The sequence below is a fragment of the Oryctolagus cuniculus genome, chromosome 7 (genome assembly GCF_051225735.1).
Source record: "Oryctolagus cuniculus isolate XC-2025 breed Fujian yellow rabbit chromosome 7, ASM5122573v1, whole genome shotgun sequence".
Taxonomy (NCBI): Eukaryota; Metazoa; Chordata; class Mammalia; order Lagomorpha; family Leporidae; genus Oryctolagus; species Oryctolagus cuniculus.
Window position 1 is genome coordinate 46,441,742 of NC_142873.1, and position 23,808 is coordinate 46,465,549.

Genomic DNA, 23,808 nt, shown 5'->3' on the forward strand with positions numbered 1-23,808 from the left:
GAAGGTAATTTTCTCCTTCCCATGTTAAGTCTGAACATCTTCAGAGTCTGAGTATCAAAAGGAGTCAGCTCTAGCACAAGAGTAGGAGATGACTCCAATAATGGGCAATCAAGAGACAAGCCAGGGTTCAATCAGAGAGGGTCACTTACTCACAAGCAAACTGAGTTTACCTGAAGAGAATCTCCTGTGTCCAAGACAAAAGAAAAATGTGAGTCTATTTATGGACAACGTGGGTCATCTCAGAGGCAATCATCATTCATACAGACTGGATCCACAAAAGGAAAACATCAGGGATTGAGTATGGTCATGTCAGTGACGGTGGAGGACAATCAGAAGATTAAAGAGATGGTCAGAATCAATTCCCCAATGGTGTCAGTTCAGTTCAAGAAATCCATTTGAATTCACTTACAGATATTCAGTAGGTGGGGATTCTCATTGTATCCTCAAGATGAGAGGGTTACTTATAGACAATGTGAGTCCACACATAGATACTCAGGATCTAGCACAGGAGAAAAATTAAGGGTCCTGCCATGAGGATCTCTGCTTCTGACTCCTTAGTTTTCCTTCTACTCTTCAAACCTTGGTAGTTTTATCTTCCTATTGTGTGTCAGGGGTTTTTGAGAGCTCCTCTTCCATGGCCTATACTTACACATTTTTGTGCTCCAAAGTTCCATCCTTAGTTCTCTGCCTTTTGAATCAGTTTCCAATCTTACTATTTATAATGTAGTAATAGAACAGAAGGTACTGTATGCGTGAATTTTTACTGACAATTCGTACACAGTTGATTTTTCTGAAACCAAATCCTTAGATGTCCTGTCTATAAATTCAAGGGTATTGCCATCAATCATAGTAATCAGACGATGCTGTAAAACCCAATGCATCTCTACCAGAGTCATGTGTGACATAAAATTTGGCAGACATTTCACAACTTGACCTTTCATATTTAGCACTCCACTGAACCACAAACAACAAAATGATTATATAATATTAAAATTTAAATTTACACCATGTGCATATGCTGAGAACAAATATACATTATCCTCTAATTATGGCCACCAATACTCTCTGTTAGATATACAGATAGATGATAGGCAAATCCTCACTTTTTATATATTTTCCTCATTCATAGAGACTAAGTGAAAAAAAAACTGTCAGAAATTATATGCAAGAAATGAGAGAAATGGACAGAAAGGGCAAGGAGAAAATGACTTTCTGTCAAATTTCCCTACGACCCAGCAGATGGTGCTATAGGCACATCACTCTACCTTTCAGACAGGCAAGAAAGTTTGTACAACAGTTTTATTAATTTATTTTCATTTTATTTGAAAGGCAAAGAGACAGAAACAAAGATCTTCCATCCTCTGGTTCACTCTCCAAATGCCTAAAAGACCTGTGATCAACTCCAGGATTAGGGAACTCAATTCAAGTCTCCCATATGAGTGGCAAGGAATCAACTACTTGAGCCGTCACCTGCTGCCTCCCAAAGTGTGCATCAGCAAAAATCTAGAATTGCAAGCAGAGCCAGAATTAAAGTCAGGCACTTTGATACAAGAAGCAGGAAACCCAAGTGGTGTCTTAATAGCTACACCAGACACCAACCCCTATTTTGTTTTAAAGTAAAACACTCCATTCCTCAAGAACTATCTGTAAAACTCTGCTTTTCCAAGACATGAACAGTCCCATACTCACTGGATATTCCTAAGAAGAAGCAAATTTGAGTTTTAATCTTATCTTTTCCACGTAACAACAAGTGATCTGGCACAAGTTACATGTGAATTTTCTGAGACTCAGTTTTCTCATCTGCAAAGCAGGGATAATAACAATACCTACTGGTCCTGAGGTAGTGGGATTAATGAAATGAAATGGAGCACTCTGCTTGCTGAAAGGAGAATGCATTTCCTTTCTTCTGCTAATAAACGGAGAGAAGCCCTGAAAAACTTAGAGTATGGCATAACACATAACATTAGAAATATTTTCTCCTGAATTCTATCGTCTCCAAGGGGAAAACACACTAGCCAAATGTACAATGAGGGAATCTTGACGTTCAGCTCTGTTACTGTAGAGTACACGCTACAGTAAAATCATGAATCTCAGTTTTAGAAAGGACTTTTGCAATAACTAACACTTATACTAGTAATTCTCAATAGGGAAAGAAATCAAATGCATACTCAACATGCCTCTCATTTCCATGACACAAACCAGGAAATAAAGCTTGAGAAAATTTTGCTTAGGGGGGATTTGCAGAAAATAAAGGACTGAAGTGATTGTTTTTTTAAGTGGTATAATATTGTTTACATAATACATGAAAGTGCCTATAATACTTTTGATAATAAATTCAGTTACTTCACAAAGAGCTCACTGCATTTCCAGTCTTTCTTTTAGATTCTCCTCTCCTCAAGGATCTTCCTGAAAAGCATATACAGACAAGGAATATGATGTGGTAAACCACATCTCATAGGCCATATCTAGTTCATGATCCATTTTTGAATGACCCACAAGTAATAAGCCTTTTTATATTTGGAGGTATTTAAAATAAATATATGGCATGTGAAATTATAAAAAATTTAAAGATTAATGTCAATAAATAAGTTATTGAAACACAGCCATGCTCATTTCTTTATATATCATCCAAGGTTACCTTCATGCTACAATAGCAGAGCTGTGTACCTGCACCAGAGATCTCCTAGTATGTAAAGCCTATATTATTTGCTATCTACTCCTCTACAGAAAAAGTTTGCTGCTCTTAGTTTGGGAGAACACTGGCCTCAAGAGCATGTCTACCTGGAATAGTCTTTACCAGTAACTGTTCCCTCCCTCTGTGACAGCAGCTGGCTCCAGCAGGAATTAAGTCTTCACTCAGCAAATTCCACCTCTCCTTCATTCCCAGTGTCAGTTACACCTTGAAAAGGATCACTGCTCTGACGAAGCACAACAACACAGCCCAAATCAGGCATCCAGGGGAAACAACGTCATTAAGTGGAAACTGACTCTGCAGGCCTTTGGGTACTTCTTAGAAGAAAACACATCACATAGAAATGTTTAAATTTTGAATCATGTAATTTATCATTTACCAATAGTTGCTACCACTCCTTCTGATGGCCATATTGCACAAGTCTTAAGTCTATGTAACTTCACAGATTTCCATTGAAATCTATATTATATGTTCACAATGAATAAAATGCTGAGTGAGAGCCCAAGAAGGCTACTCACTGAGTCCAGTGCTAAGATTCCATTCATTTCTAGTGCAATCATATCCTCTGAGGCACAGATAGTGAGAGAGAGGGCAGACCCTAGCCCTATGTGAAAAAAAAAATGATAGTTGGTCAATGCAGAGGACTGTAAAGGACTCCTCTTTCAGTTCAATTCAAACTTCATGTACCAAACAATATACTGGATCTCCAAGGAACAAGAGATAAATATGGAATGCCTATTCCCTACTCTCAAGGAGCTCATAGTGTAGAAATGACACAGCACAAATATGTACCACTGGGTATATGAAAGGATGTAAACCAAATAATTAGCAGCAGGTATTTCTGGCTAGTGAGTTCAGAGATATTTTGATTTTTTTTCTTTGCTTATCTATATTCTCTAATTTTTTATATTAGACATTAATTTCATAGTAAAACCATTTTAAAATATTATAATGTAGTGAACAAGATATAAAAATTAGCATACCTAAGCAACTCAAGAAATATTCCCTATCGAAGGGCAAAGGAAGGGAGTAATTTACTGATAAGACAGATAATGAGAAGTATTTCCAGAAAACATATGAAATGTCATAGTACAATCAGGAAGGCTGAAGTAGTTAATTATCCATGGAACAAAAGTGAACAAAAGGAACTGGAGAGAAGCCAGCCCAGATCATGAAGAACTCTGCAAATGATGTGACAGAGCACACACTTCTTCCTAAGGTTATATGGTGGTTGAAATTAAAGCTACTTCAACAAATGGCCACTAAGTTCTAGAATGGGTAGGTAAAGAGGTGAAAGGGAGCCTCTGCAGCCTTTATCCATCCCACAAGGAAATAACACTATATTAAATGACATCTTGGCTGGGATTGTGAATAAGAAAAATTGCCTTATTTATTTGAAAGACATAGATACAGAAAGAGGTAGAGAGAGAGAGAAAGAGAGAGGTCTTACATCTCCTGATTCACTCCCCAAATGGCCACAATGGCCAGAGCTGAGCCAATCTAAAGCCAGAAGCTTCTTCCAGGTCTCCCATGTGGGTGCAGGGGCCCAAGGACTTGGGCCATATTCCATTGCTTTCCCAGGCACATTAACAGGGAGTTGGACCAGAAGTGGAGCAGCCTGGTCTCGAACCAGCACCCATATGGGATACCAGCGCTGTAGGCCAGGGCTTTAACCTGCTGTGCCACAGCACCGGCCCCCTGTATAAGAATATTTAACCTAGAATGAGAGAATTTGGATAATCTGTAATGTCCCTTCTAAACATCAAATATCAAGATTCTTTTAAATCTGTGTCCCGATGTCCATGTACACACTACATTTGATTGTATGAAATTGCACACAATTTTCTGCCAATGTATTGTGCTAGACAGAAGATAGTTCAGTGAATGCATGAAGAAGCCTTTCTGCAAAGTGAACTAAGACTAGCAGGTGGAGCTGATACCAGCCCAGATTTGGGAATTGCTAATGCAATCTCAGGTGAACATGTAAGGAAGTGAGAAGGTAAACATCTGGGAGGTGGAGATGGAGAAGGAGAAGGACTTGTTTAGGAGTGAATTAGGACATCTAAAACAGCAGCTCCTCCCTAAGATGAACCATTATTCCCTCTATAAAAAGGCCATCCTCCCCAAATAGAAGCACCCTGCAAGCTGCTTCAGACTCTATACTACTGTTCCTCTGGTGAACTAGGTGAGTAAGCAGGGGCTCAGCTCCACTCCATGGGTACTTAAGGATATAAATTATGAAGTCCAGAATGTGACCTAAGGCCAAGAGGCACTGGATATCAGGCTTATTTTCTGTGTACTTTGAGGGACTTTGTTTCTATTTTTACTATGTACATGACTTGGAGAACTTAACACTAGAAGTTCATTTTAGAAGATTTTATATATAATTTTAGAAGATTTTATATATATTTATATTTTTATATATAATTGTAACTTAAGAAAGAAAATGAAGCAATGATTGGATTATGTATAGTACCTGCTTTCCTTAGGGTCACTTCCTGAAGATCATGGAAATCTAATTATCTACTAGGCATATTGTCTCCCTTACTACAGAGCTTTCTGTCTCTCTCTGTTTTTAACCTATACAGCCTGAGAGTCAATCTCTGCCTGAAGAATGGAAACAGAAGCTGAATATAGAGGCAGGAGAAAAGAGGGTCTCTCTTTTCTCCCCCTTTAGGTTAAATTTTCAGAAAGATGTCTAAACTCCTACAAAGTATTATCACTACCATTGATGTTTTCTACCAATATGCCATCCAGAATGGGGAGTGTGACATGTTGAGCAAGACAGAGCTGAAAGAACTTTTGGAAAATGAGTTTCATCAAATTCTATCACCTAGGCTTATTGTTGGCTTTGCTCACTTTGTCCACTTTCTCTAGCCTAGAAGTCTAGAGGGTCCAGTTTAGTCACTACTGCTCCTTAGCTGGAGTCATGTATGCCATGCAGATAATGGGAATTCCCCCATGGCGGGGTAACTGGGAACTTGGGAGGAACTGAGGGAATGGAAGGATTGGCACACTTCACATTTCTAGGGCTCCAGAACAAAGTTCATAAAAATATCCCTGTTAGAGGCAGGGAGCCCAAAACACAAAGTTGTTGCTTCTGTGTTCGTTCAGAAATGGAAATGAGAGAGATGCATTGTTCCTAATTTTCATCACTCTCTTACTACATGGTTTGAACAAGTCATTCAACTCTGAATTGGTCCTTGATTACAACAGGATGAAATTAATCATGGCTGATTAATTCTGAACAATTGTCACAAATTACTGGAACTATATAGGTATTTAAGCAAAAAAATGAATAATCAGAGGTGGGTCTCTCTTTTCTCCCCCTTTAGGTTAAATTTTCAGAAAGATGTCTAAACTCCTACAAAGTATTATCACTACCATTGATGTTTTCTACCAATATGCCATCCAGAATGGGGAGTGTGACATGTTGAGCAAGACAGAGCTGAAAGAACTTTTGGAAAATGAATTTCACCAAATTCTGAAGGTAAGAACTCAATGCCAGGACTAATTCTGCAACAATTCTCTTTGCTCCTTCCTACCTTTTTATTGTATATGTCAAACATCCTAGAGAAGTATCCTTACTTAGTCAGATACAATAGGGTTTGGTAAATACAGTGAAAAGCTGACCACAACAGTTTCCATAGCATGACCAAGATAAATGATCCTAAACATAATGATACTAAATGATACTAAACAAAAGACTCCATGGATTAAAAAATGTTCTATCTATATAAGCAATTCTTATGGAACAGAAATGACAAGATCTTCAGAAAGATGGCAAAGTAGATAAAATCATCTTCTTTGTCTTTTTTCAGTCCAGAATGTCCCACCCCACTGCCCATTTCTGAGATTCTAGTACTTTAAGGTCTCTGAATTCAGGAAATTGACTTACCCACCCCCAACAAAAGAAAGTGATTACTACCTTAAAATTGTTAGCTCTAGGAAAAATATTTGGGAGCTTAAATATAGCTCTTGAGCTTCAACTCCTTAAATTCAACTACCAACTGAGTATTACTTGGATTCCTGTCAGTGTCTTAAATCCAGTGAGTCAGATATAAATCTCACTATCTTCTCCCAAGGCAGAATCATGGCACCAATACTGAAGTCCTCTCTCTTAGCAGGCACCACCACCTTCCAACTTCCATCTAGTGCATCACTTGACTCTTAAAATATCCCATTTTTCTCCAAGATTAGTCCTCTGGTTCAGGCCACCGCCTATTCCAGTCTCAGCATTAGCTGCTCAAAATCCTTTAACAGCTCCATCTTCTCTTATGACAAAGTTAAAAATTCCTTAAAATGACTTAAAAGTCATTTTCTGGTCCCTAATTATCTTTTCAGCCATATCTCTTAACTCTTAGACTCCAGATCTAGCAATTCTGAATTTCTTTCAGGTTCTTGGATAAGCCATGTCTTTTTTCATTTTTAGCTTCTTATTTATAAAATTCTCTCTGCCTGCAACACTCCTTTGCCTCTTTTATTTCCCTTCTTACTCCTTCATTTCACTAATTCGAATCCATCCTTCAAAAGACATTATATCTTCTTATTAACCTTTCTTGGACAGCCAGTGGTTTCCTTCCAATGTACACATAGAAACCTTATCACAATAAATTATAATTTTCTGTTTCCAACTCAGTAACATTAAATTTCATTTTGTCAGGAACAGAATTTGTTCACTGCTTTATCCCCTCATATAATACAATGCTAAGAAGAGACCAGGTACTCAATAAATCTTTTCAAATAAATTAATTAACTAGTTAAACTGGACAAATACATGTCATATATAATTAATGCAGGTACCCAAATTATTTATAAGTTAGATAATTCATACTTGACATTCTTTTCCCCTCCCCCCAAAAACAGTCCCCTTTTTCCCCTTCATCTTCCAGTTGTATCCCCCCATAGCTATGTATCACTGAATTACTGATTACATATTCCTTTCTCTCTGCTCAGGACAGGGCAATTCAGCCTAAGGAACTATGTGATTGAGCTCCACCAAAATATGTCAAACATTTACATTTCCACTTCCATCACGTGGTTACCTGGATGTATAGTCCTTACTGACAGAGATTGCTTGTCTTTTTGCTTGGTTCCTATACAGAATCCAGATGATCCAGACACTGTAGATAACATCATGCAAAGCCTGGATCGAGATCATAACAAGAAAGTCAATTTTACTGAGTATCTTCTGATGATATTCAAGCTCGCTCAGGCTTGTAATAAAATCATTGGCAAGGATTACTGCAAAGCTTCAGGGTCAAAGCAAAGAGATTACAGTCACCATCACCAAGAGGAACAGAATGAAACAGAGGGAGAGGAAGACAAAGGGAGAGAATCCTCTTCCAGATATTCAAGTTCAAGTGCAGGAGAGCAGGACTCCTATTCCAGGAGCTCCAGAGGAAGCAATAAACACAAACTTAGATCCAACTCCAGAAAACGGGGGCATCAAAGAGGTTTGTCTAGCTCTGGACACAGGCAAAGCTCTGAGGAAAGGACAGAGTCAAGTTTAGGCCACTTCAAGGATAGTGAGAAAAATAAGCATGGCTCTCATCAGCAAGATAGATCTGAGAGTGAAGAAATTGGTTATTCTCATTCAAGAAATGGCAGACAAAGATCAAACTCAGCAAACCAGTCTGAAAGCCGTGGAGAACAAGGGCATGATTACCACTCTGAGAATCAATCTTTCAGTTCTGACCAACACTGGTCTGACTCAGATGAGTCAACAGGAAACAGACGAAATAAAAAGAAGTCAGACCAGTCCCTTAATGGGCAACATCATGGATTCTGCCCAGGGAGTAGTGGAGGACAAGACCACAAGTCAAATTCAAATGAACCCACTTGCTGTGGCCATGAGTCTGGTGCAGGCCAGCCCTATCCACAGATAAGGCATGAAACAAATACCAGATATCAATCAGGAAACTGTGAAGAACAAGGATACTGTTCTAGTTCAAGTGAGCCCTCCAGTTATGCAAAACATAGGTCAAACTCAGGACAGTCCTCCAGTCAAAGAAGACATGGATCCAATTCAAGTGGTCAATCAGGGAACTGGGGAAAGCAAAATGAGGGATCTGGATCAGGCGAGTCCTCAAGTTTTGAACAATATGGGTCTGGTTTGGGTCACTCATCACACTATGGAAAGCATAGTTCCAATTCTAGTAATTCTTCTAGTCAAAGGCAACCTAGATCCAGTTCAAGTGGTCAATCTGGATGTAGTCAACAACAAAACCATGGTTCTGAACGAAGACATTCATCAAACTATGAAGCATATGGGTCTGAATCACGCAGGTCCATAAGCAGTGGCAAAAATCAGTCAAGCTCTTTTCAGTCCTCCACTCAAAGAAAACAAAGCAGCAGCTCAAGCCATCAGTCAGGAAGCTACGGAAGACAAAAGCATGGATCAGGAACAGGACAGTCTTGTGCCTTTGGTCACCAGGGGTCTATTCCATCATGTGGACAGCATGAATCTTCATCTGGTGAGACCTCAATGTCTAGCCAACAAGGGTCTGGATTGGGTCAATCTTTGAACCATGGTCAACATAGGACTGGTTCAGGTCAGTCACCTAGTTATGGCCAACATGGTTCAGGTGAAGGACAGTCTTCAAGATATGGATCTGAATCAGGCCAATATTCTGGTTTTGGATATGGTTGTAGCTCAGGACAGTCTTCTGGCTTTGGTCAGCAAGGATCTGGCTTAGGTCAGTCATCAGGATATGAACAACATCATTTTGGAAATGGTCAATCATCAACCTATGAAAAACATACTTCTTCAGGCCAGTCCTCTGGTTTTGGACAACAAAGGACTGGATCAGGTCAGTCTAGTTATGACCAACACAGGTCAAATTCAGGACAATCTTCTAACTGTGGTCAACCAGGCTACGGATTAAGTCAACCTTCTAGTCAGGGTACAAATAGTTCTACCTCAGGGCAGTCATCCCAAACTACTTCAGAAAAGACATCAAGCTGTGCACAACATGGATGTAGCTCAGGTCAGTCCTCTAACTATGGTCACCATGAGTCTGTCTCAAGTTACCCTTCAAGGTTTGGACAACATGAGTCTGGTTCCAGACATTCTTCTAGCCACAGCAAACATGGCTCTGGCTCAGGCTTTGAGCAACATGAGTCTAGTTCTAGAGAGTCTTCTGGCTTTAGCCAACATGAATCTGGATTAGGTCAGTCTCCTAGCTATGGTCAGCATGGGTCTGGCTCAAGTCAGTCTTCTAGCCACAGCCGACATCCGTCTGGATCAGGTCAGTCTTCTGGCTTTGGGCAACATGAGTCTGGATCAGGACAGTTTTCTGGCTCCAGTCAACAAGGATCTGGCTTGGGCCAATCCTCGACCTATGGACAACATGGTTCCACATCAGGACAGTCATCATGCTGTGGACAACAGGGATCTAGCTCAGGTCAGTCTTCTGGCTATGGTCAGCATGGGTCTTCCTCAAGTCAGTCTTCTAGCTTTGGCCAACACGGGTCTGCATCAGGCCAGTCTTCTAGCCACAGCCAACAAGGCTCTGGATTAGGTCAGTCTTCTAGGTACGGCCAACATGGAAGTGGACCAAGTCATTTTTCTAGCCACAGTCAACACAGGTCTGCTGGCTCAGGTCACTCTTCTGGCTTTGGGCAACATGAGTCTGGTTCTGGAGAGTCTTCTGGCTTTAGCCAACATGAATCTGGCTTAGGTCAGTCTTCCAGCTATGGTCAGCATGGGTCTGGTTCAAGTCAGTCTTCTAGCTACAGCCAACATCACTATGGATCAGGTCAGCCTTCTGGCTATGGTCAGCATGGGTCTTCCTCAAGTCAGTCTTCTAGCTTTGGCCGACATAGGTCTGGCTCAAGTCAGTCTTCTAGCCACAGTCAACAAGGCTCTGGATTAGGTCAGTCTTCAAGGTATGGCCAACATGGGTCTAGATCCACTCACTCTTCTGGCTCCAGTCAACAAGGATCTGGCTTGGGCCAATCCTCGACCTATGGACAACATGGTTCCACATCAGGACAGTCGTCATGCTGTGGACAACAGGGATCTAGCTCAGGTCAGTCTTCTGGCTATGGTCAGCATGGGTCTTCCTCATGTCAGTCTTCTAGCTTTGGCCAACACGGGTCTGCATCAGGCCAGTCTTCTAGACAGAGGCAACACGGGTCTGGCTCAAGAGAATCTTCTGGTTTCAGTCAGCATGAATCTGGCTTAGGTCAGTCTTCCAGCTATGGCCAACATGGCTCTACATCAGGACACTCGTCCAGCTGTGGCCAACATGAATCTAGCTCAGGTCAGTCCTCCAACTATACTCAGCAAGGGGGGTCTTGCTCAAGTCAGTCTTCTAGCCACAGCCAACATCGCTCTGGATTAGGTCAGTCTTCAAGGTATGGCCAACGTGGGTCTGGCTTTGGGCAACATGAGTCTAGTTCTGGAGAGTCTTCTGGCTTTAGCCAACATGAATCTGGATTAGGTCAGTCTCCTAGCTATGGTCAGCATGGGTCTGGCTCAAGTCAGTCTTCTAGCCACAGCCGACATCCGTCTGGATCAGGTCAGTCTTCTGGCTTTGGGCAACATGAGTCTGGATCAGGACAGTTTTCTGGCTCCAGTCAACAAGGATCTGGCTTGGGCCAATCCTCGACCTATGGACAACATGGTTCCACATCAGGACAGTCATCATGCTGTGGACAACAGGGATCTAGCTCAGGTCAGTCTTCTGGCTATGGTCAGCATGGGTCTTCCTCAAGTCAGTCTTCTAGCTTTGGCCAACACGGGTCTGCATCAGGCCAGTCTTCTAGCCACAGCCAACAAGGCTCTGGATTAGGTCAGTCTTCTAGGTACGGCCAACATGGAAGTGGACCAAGTCATTTTTCTAGCCACACTCAACACAGGTCTGCTGGCTCAGGTCACTCTTCTGGCTTTGGGCAACATGAGTCTGGTTCTGGAGAGTCTTCTGGCTTTAGCCAACATGAATCTGGCTTAGGTCAGTCTTCCAGCTATGGTCAGCATGGGTCTGGTTCAAGTCAGTCTTCTAGCTACAGCCAACATCACTATGGATCAGGTCAGCCTTCTGGCTATGGTCAGCATGGGTCTTCCTCAAGTCAGTCTTCTAGCTTTGGCCGACATAGGTCTGGCTCAAGTCAGTCTTCTAGCCACAGTCAACAAGGCTCTGGATTAGGTCAGTCTTCAAGGTATGGCCAACATGGGTCTAGATCCACTCACTCTTCTGGCTCCAGTCAACAAGGATCTGGCTTGGGCCAATCCTCGACCTATGGACAACATGGTTCCACATCAGGACAGTCGTCATGCTGTGGACAACAGGGATCTAGCTCAGGTCAGTCTTCTGGCTATGGTCAGCATGGGTCTTCCTCATGTCAGTCTTCTAGCTTTGGCCAACACGGGTCTGCATCAGGCCAGTCTTCTAGACAGAGGCAACACGGGTCTGGCTCAAGAGAATCTTCTGGTTTCAGTCAGCATGAATCTGGCTTAGGTCAGTCTTCCAGCTATGGCCAACATGGCTCTACATCAGGACACTCGTCCAGCTGTGGCCAACATGAATCTAGCTCAGGTCAGTCCTCCAACTATACTCAGCAAGGGGGGTCTTGCTCAAGTCAGTCTTCTAGCCACAGCCAACATCGCTCTGGATTAGGTCAGTCTTCAAGGTATGGCCAACGTGGGTCTGGCTTTGGGCAACATGAGTCTAGTTCTGGAGAGTCTTCTGGCTTTAGCCAACATGAATCTGGATTAGGTCAGTCTCCTAGCTATGGTCAGCATGGGTCTGGCTCAAGTCAGTCTTCTAGCCACAGCCGACATCCGTCTGGATCAGGTCAGTCTTCTGGCTTTGGGCAACATGAGTCTGGATCAGGACAGTTTTCTGGCTCCAGTCAACAAGGATCTGGCTTGGGCCAATCCTCGACCTATGGACAACATGGTTCCACATCAGGACAGTCATCATGCTGTGGACAACAGGGATCTAGCTCAGGTCAGTCTTCTGGCTATGGTCAGCATGGGTCTTCCTCAAGTCAGTCTTCTAGCTTTGGCCAACACGGGTCTGCATCAGGCCAGTCTTCTAGCCACAGCCAACAAGGCTCTGGATTAGGTCAGTCTTCTAGGTACGGCCAACATGGAAGTGGACCAAGTCATTTTTCTAGCCACAGTCAACACAGGTCTGCTGGCTCAGGTCACTCTTCTGGCTTTGGGCAACATGAGTCTGGTTCTGGAGAGTCTTCTGGCTTTAGCCAACATGAATCTGGCTTAGGTCAGTCTTCCAGCTATGGTCAGCATGGGTCTGGTTCAAGTCAGTCTTCTAGCTACAGCCAACATCACTATGGATCAGGTCAGCCTTCTGGCTATGGTCAGCATGGGTCTTCCTCAAGTCAGTCTTCTAGCTTTGGCCAACATAGGTCTGGCTCAAGTCAGTCTTCTAGCCACAGCCAACAAGGCTCTGGATTAGGTCAGTCTTCAAGGTATGGCCAACGTGGGTCTAGATCCGCTCACTCTTCTGGCTCCAGTCAACAAGGATCTGGCTTGGGCCAATCCTCGACCTATGGACAACATGGTTCCACATCAGGACAGTCATCATGCTGTGGACAACAGGGATCTAGCTCAGGTCAGTCTTCTGGCTATGGTCAGCATGGGTCTTCCTCAAGTCAGTCTTCTAGCTTTGGCCAACACAGGTCTGCATCAGGCCAGTCTTCTAGCCACAGCCAACAAGGCTCTGGATTAGGTCAGTCTTCTAGGTACGGCCAACATGGAAGTGGACCAAGTCATTTTTCTAGCCACAGTCAACACAGGTCTGCTGGCTCAGGTCACTCTTCTGGCTTTGGGCAACATGAGTCTGGTTCTGGAGAGTCTTCTGGCTTTAGCCAACATGAATCTGGCTTAGGTCAGTCTTCCAGCTATGGTCAGCATGGGTCTGGTTCAAGTCAGTCTTCTAGTTATGGTGGATACAGTTCTGGAACAGGTCAATCTTCTAGCAACAGCCAATATGGAACTCCTTCAGGTCAGTCCACAAGTTACGGCCAACATGGGTCTTTCTCAGGTCATTATTCTAACCATGGCCGACACGCATCTGGCTCAGGTCAGTGTCACAGTTATGAGCAATATGAATCTGGTTCATATCCCTCAGCACACTCAGAACAGTATGGTTCTGGATCTGGTCAGTGTTCTAGCTCTGAACAATATGGGTCTCATTCATGTCCATCATCAAGTTCAGGACAATATAGCTCTGGATATGGCCAGTGTTCTAGCTCTGAACAATATGGATCTCACTCATATCCATCAAGTTCAGGACAATATGCTTCTGGGTCTGGTCAATGTTATAGCTCTGAACAATATGGGTCTGGTTGTTGTCCCTCAAGCTCAGAACAATATGGTTCTGGAACTGGTCAGTATTCAAGCTGTGAACAATATATGTCTGGCTCACGAGGAAAATGGGAATCTAACTATCCCTGTTCAAACTGCAATGAAGGGCAACCAAGAAGCAATTATAGACGAGTAGAAAGGTCTTCAGGTTGTGGCTTTGAACAATTTACACCTTCTTTTGAACAGTCTAGGTACAATACTATCAATAAATTGTCAATTTCCAAAGAGAACAACAGACAAGGTGGCTCTTATTATCAGAGAAGAGGAGAAAGTTATTGTGAAGGGGAAAGTAAAGGCTCAAGTTCCCACATTTTTCTCAGCAGCACTCCACTTTATGAATATGTCCAAGAGCAGAGGAGCTAATTCTAGGGATAAATAATAAACAGAATTGAAATTAAGACAAGAAGTAATTTAGAAAATAACAAACTATTGTGAACAAGAAATTAATCATGAAATCATGAAATTTCTTCTTAAAAATGGATTCTATGTTCCTCTCTTTCTTTTAAGCCTTGTATTCTATTCCTTGTTATTGGGTTTCTTCCAAAGAATGTAGGGTGTTTGGGCTACTTTGTTAGGAAATATTGAGTTAAATATATAACCAGTGTGGAGGGCCAAATTTGTAATAATGTAAAACATTTAAAGAACTTGGGGTTCGATTAAGGTGTTTTTGAAAGCTCACTATTCAATCAGCAATGATTTCAAAGCTAAGTTTTCACTTCTAAAAAGAAAATAATTATGAATGCATTGCAAGTCATAGAACCAAAGACTTCTCTTATAGCAAAATACATCCTAATTTCAGCGTGCCGCATGTTGAATGGTAGCAGAAGGCAGAAGGCCTTAAAAGTAAGAATGTAGTACAATTTAAATTTCTTTTCAGAACCATGAAGTCCCTCTTCTTGGGTATATCTTTAATCAGCAAGCAAACCAATGGCATTAAAAAGAGCTTCAGGTACTTCTTCCTATCCAGGAACATTATTTCTTAAAGAGCAGAGATGAATTGGCTAAAGGTCAATGAATCCAAACATGGGCCTTAACTTAGTTACAGAAAGAAAGATCTTGCACTCTACTTCCAATAATTTGCTCTATATTGGAAAACTTCAGATGAGCTGTAGCAGGGAAAAACAGTGACTTCAACCCACTTCTATAGCTAACTGGCTTTTTCATATAGAAAAATATCATGCAAACCCAAATGGAAAGGAAAAGTATCTATTACTGTATACAGTTCTATGGTTTGACTGTAATGTATTTGCTTCAAATCACTAGGTTTGAACAATTAGATTGCATTACAATTGAAAATAAATAAATGGTAATAAAATATTGACATTTGTCTCACTTGTGCTTCATATTATTTCTCATACACGTGGTCAAGTCAGAAACCAAACCATATAACCATTCCCCAAGATCCTCTCCTTCACAACAACTCAAATATATTTTTAAAAATTTTAAACCCTGTAAGACAAGCCAGTTATCTTAAAAATAGATGAAATGCCATGACATTCATCTTAGCAATGACTTTTTTGGTTATGACACCAAAAGCACAGGCACCAAGAGCAAAACTAAACGAGACTATATCCAACCGAAAAGTTTCTGCTCAGCACAGGAAACATGAAAAGGCAACCTACAGAATGGGAAAAACATTTGCAAAACACATATCCAACAAAGGATAATATCTAAAATATATAAGGAACTCAAGCAGCTCAATAGTGGGGGGAAAAAACACAAACAACCCAAGACAAAAATGGGCAAAGGGCCTTAATAGATGCTTTCCCAAAGAAAGCATACAAATAGTCAACAGGAATATGAAAAGGTGCTCAACATCAATACTCATCAGAGAAACTGACAGCATCCCATATGGGTGCTGGTTTGAATCCCAGCTGCTCCACTTCCAATCCTGCTCTCTGCTATGACCTGGGAAAGCAGTAGAAGATGGGCCAAGTTCTTGGGCCTCTACACCTACATGGGAGACCTAGAAGAAGCTCCAGGCTCCCAGCTTTGTATCAGTTCAGCTCCAGACATTGTGGCTATTTGGGGAGTAAACCAACAGATGGAAGACCTCTTCTCTCTTTCTCTTCCTGATACCCTCTTGGGAGACATTAGATGAAGCTCCTGGTTTTGGCCCAGCCTCAGCCACTGTGGCCATCTGGGGAGAGAACCAGCTGATAGAAGAGATGTCTCTCCCTCTCTCTTCCCACCTCTCTGTAACTCTTTCAAATAAATGATTGAATCTTTAAAAAAAATACAAAGCAGAGCAGTAGTTAACTAGGGGTGGGAGAACCTGGGAATTGGCTTGAAAAGTCACAAGGAAACAGTCTAGAGTGATGAAATTACTCTATACCTACATATGAAGATGGTACATGGACATACATTTTTGTCAAAATATAAAATTTTATACTTAATATCAATGCATTTAATCAAATGTAAATTATACTTCAATAAAGTTAGTTGTCTAAAGGCTTTTTTGAGAGACACTAATTCCAAAACTACATAGAAAAGCAAAGGGTCAAACAATGACTAGGATGGGTGGTCATTTGACTGAATGGTTAAGATGCTGGTTAGGATGCCCATGTCCCATATCAGAGTGCCTAGGTTTAATCCTTAGCTCCACTTCCAATTCCAAGTTTCTGCTAAAGTAGACCCTGGGAGGCAGAAGGTAATGATGGATGGCTCAAATTATTGGATTCCTGACCTGGATTGAATTCCCAGTTCCCAGCTTCAGCCTTTTGGCTGCTGCAGGCATCTAGGGAGTGAACCAGCAAATGGTAGCTCTCTATATATATCTGCCTCTTTCTCTCTCTGTCTCTCAAATAAATAATTTTTTTAGGAATTTTAAGTGATCGGGAAATTTTTCAAGATAAAAAAGAGAAGCAGTGTCATCTCATCACATACCAAAACATATTACAAAAGTTACATTATTCAAGACAAACTGGAATTGTTAAAGAGACATATTTAAAGCAATGGAACATCCAGAAACAGACCCATGAAAACTTGGTAAAGATTTATTTATTTAGGGGCCGGCGCTGTGGCGTAGCAGGTAAAGCCGCTGCCTTCAGTGCCAGCATCTCATATGGGTGCCAGTTCAAGTCCCAGCTGCTCCACTTCCAATCCAGCTCTCTGCTATGGCTTGGGAAAGCAGTAGAAGATAGCACAAGTCCTTGGGCCCCTGCACCCATGTGAGAAACCTGGAGGAGGCTCCTGGCTCCTGGCTTCAGATCGGTGCAGCTCCAGCAGTTGCAGCCATCTGGGGAGTGAAAGAGGGGATGGAAGACCTCTCTCTCTCTCTCTTTCCCTCTCTCTGCCTCCCCTTCTCTCTGTGTGTAACTCTTACTTTCAAGTAAATAAATTAAAAAAACTCTTTAAAAATATTTATTTATTTGAAAGTCAGGAGTTACAGAGAGGGAGGGATGAGAGAGAGAGAAAGAGAGAGAGAGAGAGATCTTTCTGCTGGTTCACTCCCCAAATTGCCACAATGGCCAGGACTAAGTTGGTTCAAAGCCAGGAGACAGGAGCTTCTGTTTCTCCCACAAGGGTGCAAGGGTCCAAGCACTTGGTCCATCCTCCAGTGCTTTCCCAGGCACATTAGCAGGGAGCTGGGTCAGAAGTGGAGCAGCCAGGACTCTAACCAATGCCCATATGGGATGCCAGTGTCTCAGGCAGCAGCTTTACCTGCTGTGCCACAATGCCGGCCCCAAAGATAAACCTTTTAATTAACAGATGCCAATATAATTGGTTTTCCACATGAAAAGAAAAATTATATCTCTATTTCACAACATATGTCAAAAAATCAGTATCAAATAAATTAAAAACTTGTGATAAGCCAATTGTTTTTTAAAGAAAATATAAAACAACTTTATGATGTTCACTTGAAGATACCACAGGGCCAGTGTTGTGGTACACTGGGTAAAGCTATGACTTGCAATGCCATGAAGCACTGGTCCAAGTCCCGGCTGCTCCACTTCTGATCCAGCTCCCTATTAATGCACCTGGGAAAGCAATGGAGGATGGCTCAAATAATTTGGGCCCCTGCAACCTATATGGAAGACTAGAATGGGGTTCTTATCTCCTGGCTTTAGCCTGGCCTAGGCCTTGCTGCTAGAACTATTTAGGGAGTAAACCAGCAAATGGCAGATCACTCTCTTTCTCTCTCTCACTCACTCTTTCATTGGCCTTCCAAATAAAATATGTGAACCGTAAAGAAAAAGAAAAGAAATACATCACAGAGGAAAAAAAATTCTTTTGCTATAATTAAATTCTAAATGTCTGTAAATCAAAAGTTAAATCTCAAAAAATAGGTAAGCACAGACTAAGACAAAATATTTGCAATGCCTATAAACAAATGATTAAAAGCCAGACTGTATGAAAGAAATTAGAAAAATTAAATTAGAAAAAAGGACAAATTTTATAAAAAGAAAATTAGCCCAAGTAAAAATTTGAATGGCCAAGTAGCATTTTTAAAATAATGGTAAGGAAAACAGAATTTAAAATACATGCAAAATACATTTTAAACTCATCAGATTAGAACAAAGAGCTAAAAGTCTGGCAATATCCAATGCTGGGGAATAAGGAACCACAAGTCTAAACTGATAGTCATTTAAGAAACAATGTAGGCCGGCGCCGCAGCTCACTAGGCTAATCCTCCGCCTTGCGGCACCAGCACACCGGGTTCTAGTCCCTGTCAGGGCACCGGGTTCTAGTCCCTGTCGGGGCACCGGATTCTGTCCCGGTTGCCCCTCTTCCAGGCCAGCTCTCTGCTGTGGTCAGGGAGTGCAGTGGAGGATGGCCCAAGTCCTTGGGCCTTGCACCCCATGGGAGACCAGGATAAGTACCTGGCTCCTGACATCGGATCAGCGCGGTGCACCGGCCCCAGCGCGCCGGCCGTGGCGGCCATTGGAGGGTGAACCAACGGCAAAAGGAAGACCTTTCTCTCTGTCTCTCTCACTATCCACTCTGCCTGTCAAAAAATAAAAAAATAAATTAATTAATTTAAAAAATAAAAGAAACAATGTGGCAACCACACAGAAGTCTATAACAGCAAAAAATTACTAACAACCTAAAAGTTCAACAGAATAACCGATAAATTATGATACAGCCATATACTACAATGCTAAGCAGCACTTAAATGACCCACAGGCATGTACTCACAAAGAAATTTCAAAAGTATAATATTGAGGTTGAGGGGAAAAGTTGCAAAACATCAATATATATTGGATACCACTTATATACTACAATACACATTACAATACCAGACACTGAGGACAGCGCTGTGGCGCAGTGGGTTAACGTCCTGGCCTGAAGTGCCAGCATCCCATATGGGCACCGGTTCAAGACCTGGCTGTTCCACTTCCAATCCAGCTCTCTGCTATGGCCTGGGAAAGCAGGCCCCTGCACCCACATGGGAGACCCAGAAGAAGCTACTGGCTGATCCTTTGGATCAGCGCAGCTCCGGCCATTGTGACCAATTGGAGAGTGAACCATCGGATGGAAGACCTCTCTCTCTCTGCCTCTCCTCTCTCTGTGTAACTCTGACTTGCAAATAAATAAATATTAAAAAATACCAGACACTGTGGTCAACACATATTTGGTAAATATAAAAATCTTTATGGGAATGATAGGTACCACAATCATGATAGTGGCACCTCTAGAGGGAGGGGAGAAAATGGGACTGAGAAAGAGTAACAAGACCACAACTTCTTAAATAAGACAGTAGTATATCATTCCTTACACTTCTGTGTAAACCTCAAATTACCTCACAGGAAAAAAAGGAGGACACAGAGATCACATTAGAATGTCCATCAAGGACTGCCTGAGGGAGAAAGTGCCCTGACAAGCTAGTCCACTGGCATATCTGGTCCAGCATGTCCCGGTTTTTTTTAAAGAAATGCATCAGCACATCAGTGCCTAATGATATTCATCAAGTGAATCACAGAACAATCTGGCTCAGACTTGAAATTTACCAGGGAATCTTCTGAAATACTTGACTTTCCATAATTTTCCCAGAGAGAAATAATTCCCTAGTCAGTGCTTCAAACAGTGCATTTCCCTTTTTTTTTTTTTAAGATTTTATTTATTTATTTCAGATGTAGAGTTACAGAGAGGGAAAGAGAGAGAAAGGTCTTCCATCTGCTGGTTCACTCCCCCAAATGACCGAAATGGCTTGGACTGGGCCAATGAGAAGCCAGGAGCCAAGAACCTCTTCTAGGTCTCCCAAGTGGGTGCTTTCCTAGGCCATTGCAGAGAGCTAGATCAGAAGAGGAGCAGCCAGACGAACTGGTGCCCATATGGGATGCCACAGGCAGAATCTTAACCTGCCACACCACAGTACCATCCCTCATGCAGCACATTTCTAATTACAACTTAATAAATGGGATTTTGGTTTTCCTATTTCAGTACCTCACAGAGAAGGGGAAGGCCTGGCCCACAGGCAATATAAGGCCAACAGAATTCTTTGGTCTGGTCCTGCCAAGACCAAAATTCAATAAATCTGTAGCAGACTGATTTTAGTTTGATATTTTTATATGGCCTATGAATGATGTTATAAATATCTAAATGGCCCTTGACAGAGAAAAGACTCCTCACCCCCACTAATGAATTAAGTTACAGTAAGACAGTTTTCCTAAATCTGCCTAACTCTGGGGCAGTGGCATGAGTGTGTTTCTGGGTCTACAAAGATAAGGAAAAAACCCTGAACCTTTTTCCAGGAAACATCCTAAAATTAATTTTATTATTTTAAATTTATTTGTTTGAGACTCAGAGAAACAGAACACCCAACTGGTTCACTCCACAAATGCCCACAATAGCCACGACTGGGCCAGGCCAAAGTCTGGAGTCCAGAACTCCATCGAGGTTTCCCACATGAGAAGCAGGAACCCAGTTACTTCAGCAATCATTACTGTCTCCCAGGTTCTGCATTAGTAGGAAAGTGGAGTCAGGAGTCAGAGCTGAGTTTTGAACCCAAGTACTCTGATATGGACACAGGCATTTTAACAGCTAGAAAAAATTCCTGCCCACAACATTATTCTCTTTTTTTTCAAATAGTAATTATTTCAATTTCCCTTTTGTTTTTTGTGTTTTAGATTGTTATGCATTCGAAAGACAGAGACAGACAGATCTTCCATTTTTACTTCCCAAATGCTTGCAACAGTTATGGCTGGACAGGTCAAAGCCAGGACCCCAGAACTCTATTTAGGTCTTCCACATAGTTGGCGAGGATCCACAGACTTGAGCCATCATTTGCTGCCTGCTAGGTATGCATTAACAGGAAGCTGGATGCAGAGGCAGAGCCAGGACTCCAACACAGGCACTCTGATATGGGATGCAGGTATCCCAAACAGTGTCTTCACTTCTGTGCCAAGTTCCTACTACCACCTCCAGGTTTATTTTTTGCCCCCCAAATTTCAATTTTCTAGTAAGAGAAAGCAAAGAAATTTCAAATAAATACCAACTTGTATAACTAAGCCAAGTTTTTCACAGTATTTCTCTTCTTATGACTCCAGAAATCTAACTATAATGTTGCAACTAAAAAAGATCTCAACACCTTATCCAAAGAACTTGATTATCACCTTTGAAGACCAAAAAGTCCTTTTTGGGGCCGGTGCTTTGATGTAGTGGGTAAAGCCGCCACCTGCAGTGCTGGCATCTTATATGGGCACCAGTTCAAGTCCTGGATGCTCCACTTCTGATCCAGCACTCTGCTATGGCCTGAGAAGGCAATGGAAGATGACCCAGGTCCTTGGGCCCCCGCACCCACATGGGAGACCCAGAAGAAGCTCCAGGTTCCTGGCTTCAGATCAGTGCAGATCTGGCCATTGTGGCCATCTGGGGAATGAACCAGTGGATGGAAGGCTTCTCTCTCTCTGTCTCTCCTTCTCTGCTTCTGTCTCTCTGTAACTCTGCCTTTAAAATAAAATAAATAAATCTATCTTTAAAACAAAACAAAAAAGTACTTTTTGTTCCTAAACACTCAGACAAGATCAGGCTCTGGAGATAGATTAATACTAAGCAGATTCTGGGGACCAGCACTGTGGCACAGGGGGTTAACGCCCTGGCCTGAAGCGCTGGCATCCCATATGGGCACCTTGGCTGCTCCACTTTGTATCCAGCTCTCTGCAATGGCCTGGGAAAGCAGCAGAAGATGGCCCAAGTCCTTGGGCCCCTGCACCCACATGGAAGACCTGGAAGAAACTCCTGGCTCCTGGCTTCAGATCGGTGCAGCTCCAGCCATTGTGGCCAACTGGGCAGCGAACCATCAGATGGAAGACCTCTCTCTGCCTCTCCTCTCTCTCTCTCTGTAACTCTGATTTTCACATAAATAAATAAATCTTAAAAAAATACTACGCAGATTCTTAAGGGTCCAATTTATTGACTATTATTGACAATTTATTGACACAATGAGAATAGGGACCAGTTATTTGTCCCATTGGAAAGATTAAGAGAGATCAGAGATTGGTAGATGAGCTTTAGAGCAAAGCAGTTTTCTTCCCAAAGTGTTACTCTGTCAATACATGGTAACTTGATAATAACATTTAGTACAAAAGCAACATTTTTATTAAGTATCTTTCACTTGGGAACATTATAGTATGTGCTATGTGCACGACATAAATTGTTTATAAATTACTTCTTCATTTCATTCTCATAGCAATACCATGATTAGAGGTGTGATATTTATTTAATTGACGAGGAAACAGATTCTGAAAGGTTAAGTGTTTATTTTTTTTTTTTTGACAGGCAGAGTGGACAGTGAGAAAGAGAGACAGAGAGAAAGGTCTTCCTTTTGCTGTTGGTTCACCCCCACAATGGCCACTACGGCAGGCGCGCTGCGGCTGGGCGCATCACGCTAATCTGATGCCAGGAGCCAGGTGCTTCTCCTGGTCTCCCATGGGGTGCAGGGCCCAAGGACCTGGGCCATCCTCCACTGCCCCAGCCACAGCAGAGAGCTGGACAGGAATAGGAGCAACCGGGACAGAATCTGGCGCCCCGACCAGGACTAGAACTCGGTGTGCCGGCGCAGCAGGCAGAGGATTAGCCTATTGAGCCGCGGCACCAGCCAAGTGTTTATCTTAATTAAGCCAAGTTTTATAGCCAAATTTGTCTGTCTCCACATTTGTTACCATAACACTATTCCAATCCGGTGAAACTTCTCTCTGAATGACAGACACCTAGGATTAGAGTAGCCCCTTCTCTTGGACACTGCTGGAGTGTGCCAGCTAATACTCATCCTCTGACTCCCTCTCCTACCCTTAGTAGCACACATCAGAACAATTTCTAAGGGTGGATCCCTGCTGCAGATAATTTGTCTCCTCACGTTGTATTTATCTCATCACAGTTAATGGTTCTCATTAGCTTCAATTCCAGAGGTGGCATTTTCTGACCTAGTCCTTAGTGCATGCCTTATGTGAAGTTCAGTTTGAACTAATAATAAATAACCACACACAGTTCTATACTCACTGAAAGATACATATTCTACATCCAATTCCCTCAATAGCCCGAATTTTCAGTCTTAGCCCTACTTCCCTACCTATTACCATGCTCTCAGGTTTCCCTACTTTGGGTGCTCTACCCTAAATATGAAGGATTCCTGGTCACCCCAACTTGAACTTATTTACAATTCTAGCCAGAACATTCCAAATACTGATGATCTTAAGTCAGCAGGTACCCTGAAGTATACAGAGCTGTAACAACTCAGCCATAAAATATTCCTATATTTCACAGAGAAGGGAACACCATGTGCAAAAATATTGAGAAATTGTGCTCAGGACCAGATAGTAGATGCCTTTAGCTGACA

The 23,808-nt window shown here is 42.1% G+C and overlaps 1 protein-coding gene across 1 annotated transcript; it reads left to right on the forward strand.

Annotated features, from left to right (window-relative positions):
* The first annotated feature begins 4,825 nt into the window (after positions 1-4,825).
* Positions 4,826-15,355, forward strand: HRNR (hornerin). The gene is made up of 3 exons (XM_017345874.4): positions 4,826-4,877; positions 6,028-6,182; positions 7,797-15,355. Exons 2-3 carry the CDS (start codon positions 6,045-6,047, stop codon positions 14,391-14,393), a joined length of 6,735 nt encoding a protein of 2,244 aa, XP_017201363.3. The 5' UTR covers positions 4,826-4,877; positions 6,028-6,044; the 3' UTR covers positions 14,394-15,355.
* Positions 15,356-23,808: the final 8,453 nt, after the last annotated feature.

What these genes read in the sequence shown, in the direction of transcription:
- HRNR (XM_017345874.4), top strand. Translation starts at nt 6,045, where the DNA reads ATGTCTAAACTCCTACAAAGTATTATCACTACCATTGATGTTTTCTAC. An exon ending in AATTTCACCAAATTCTGAAG is followed by an intron (nt 6,183 to 7,796) that starts GTAAGAACTCAA and finishes GTTCCTATACAG; the next exon opens with AATCCAGATGATCCAGACAC.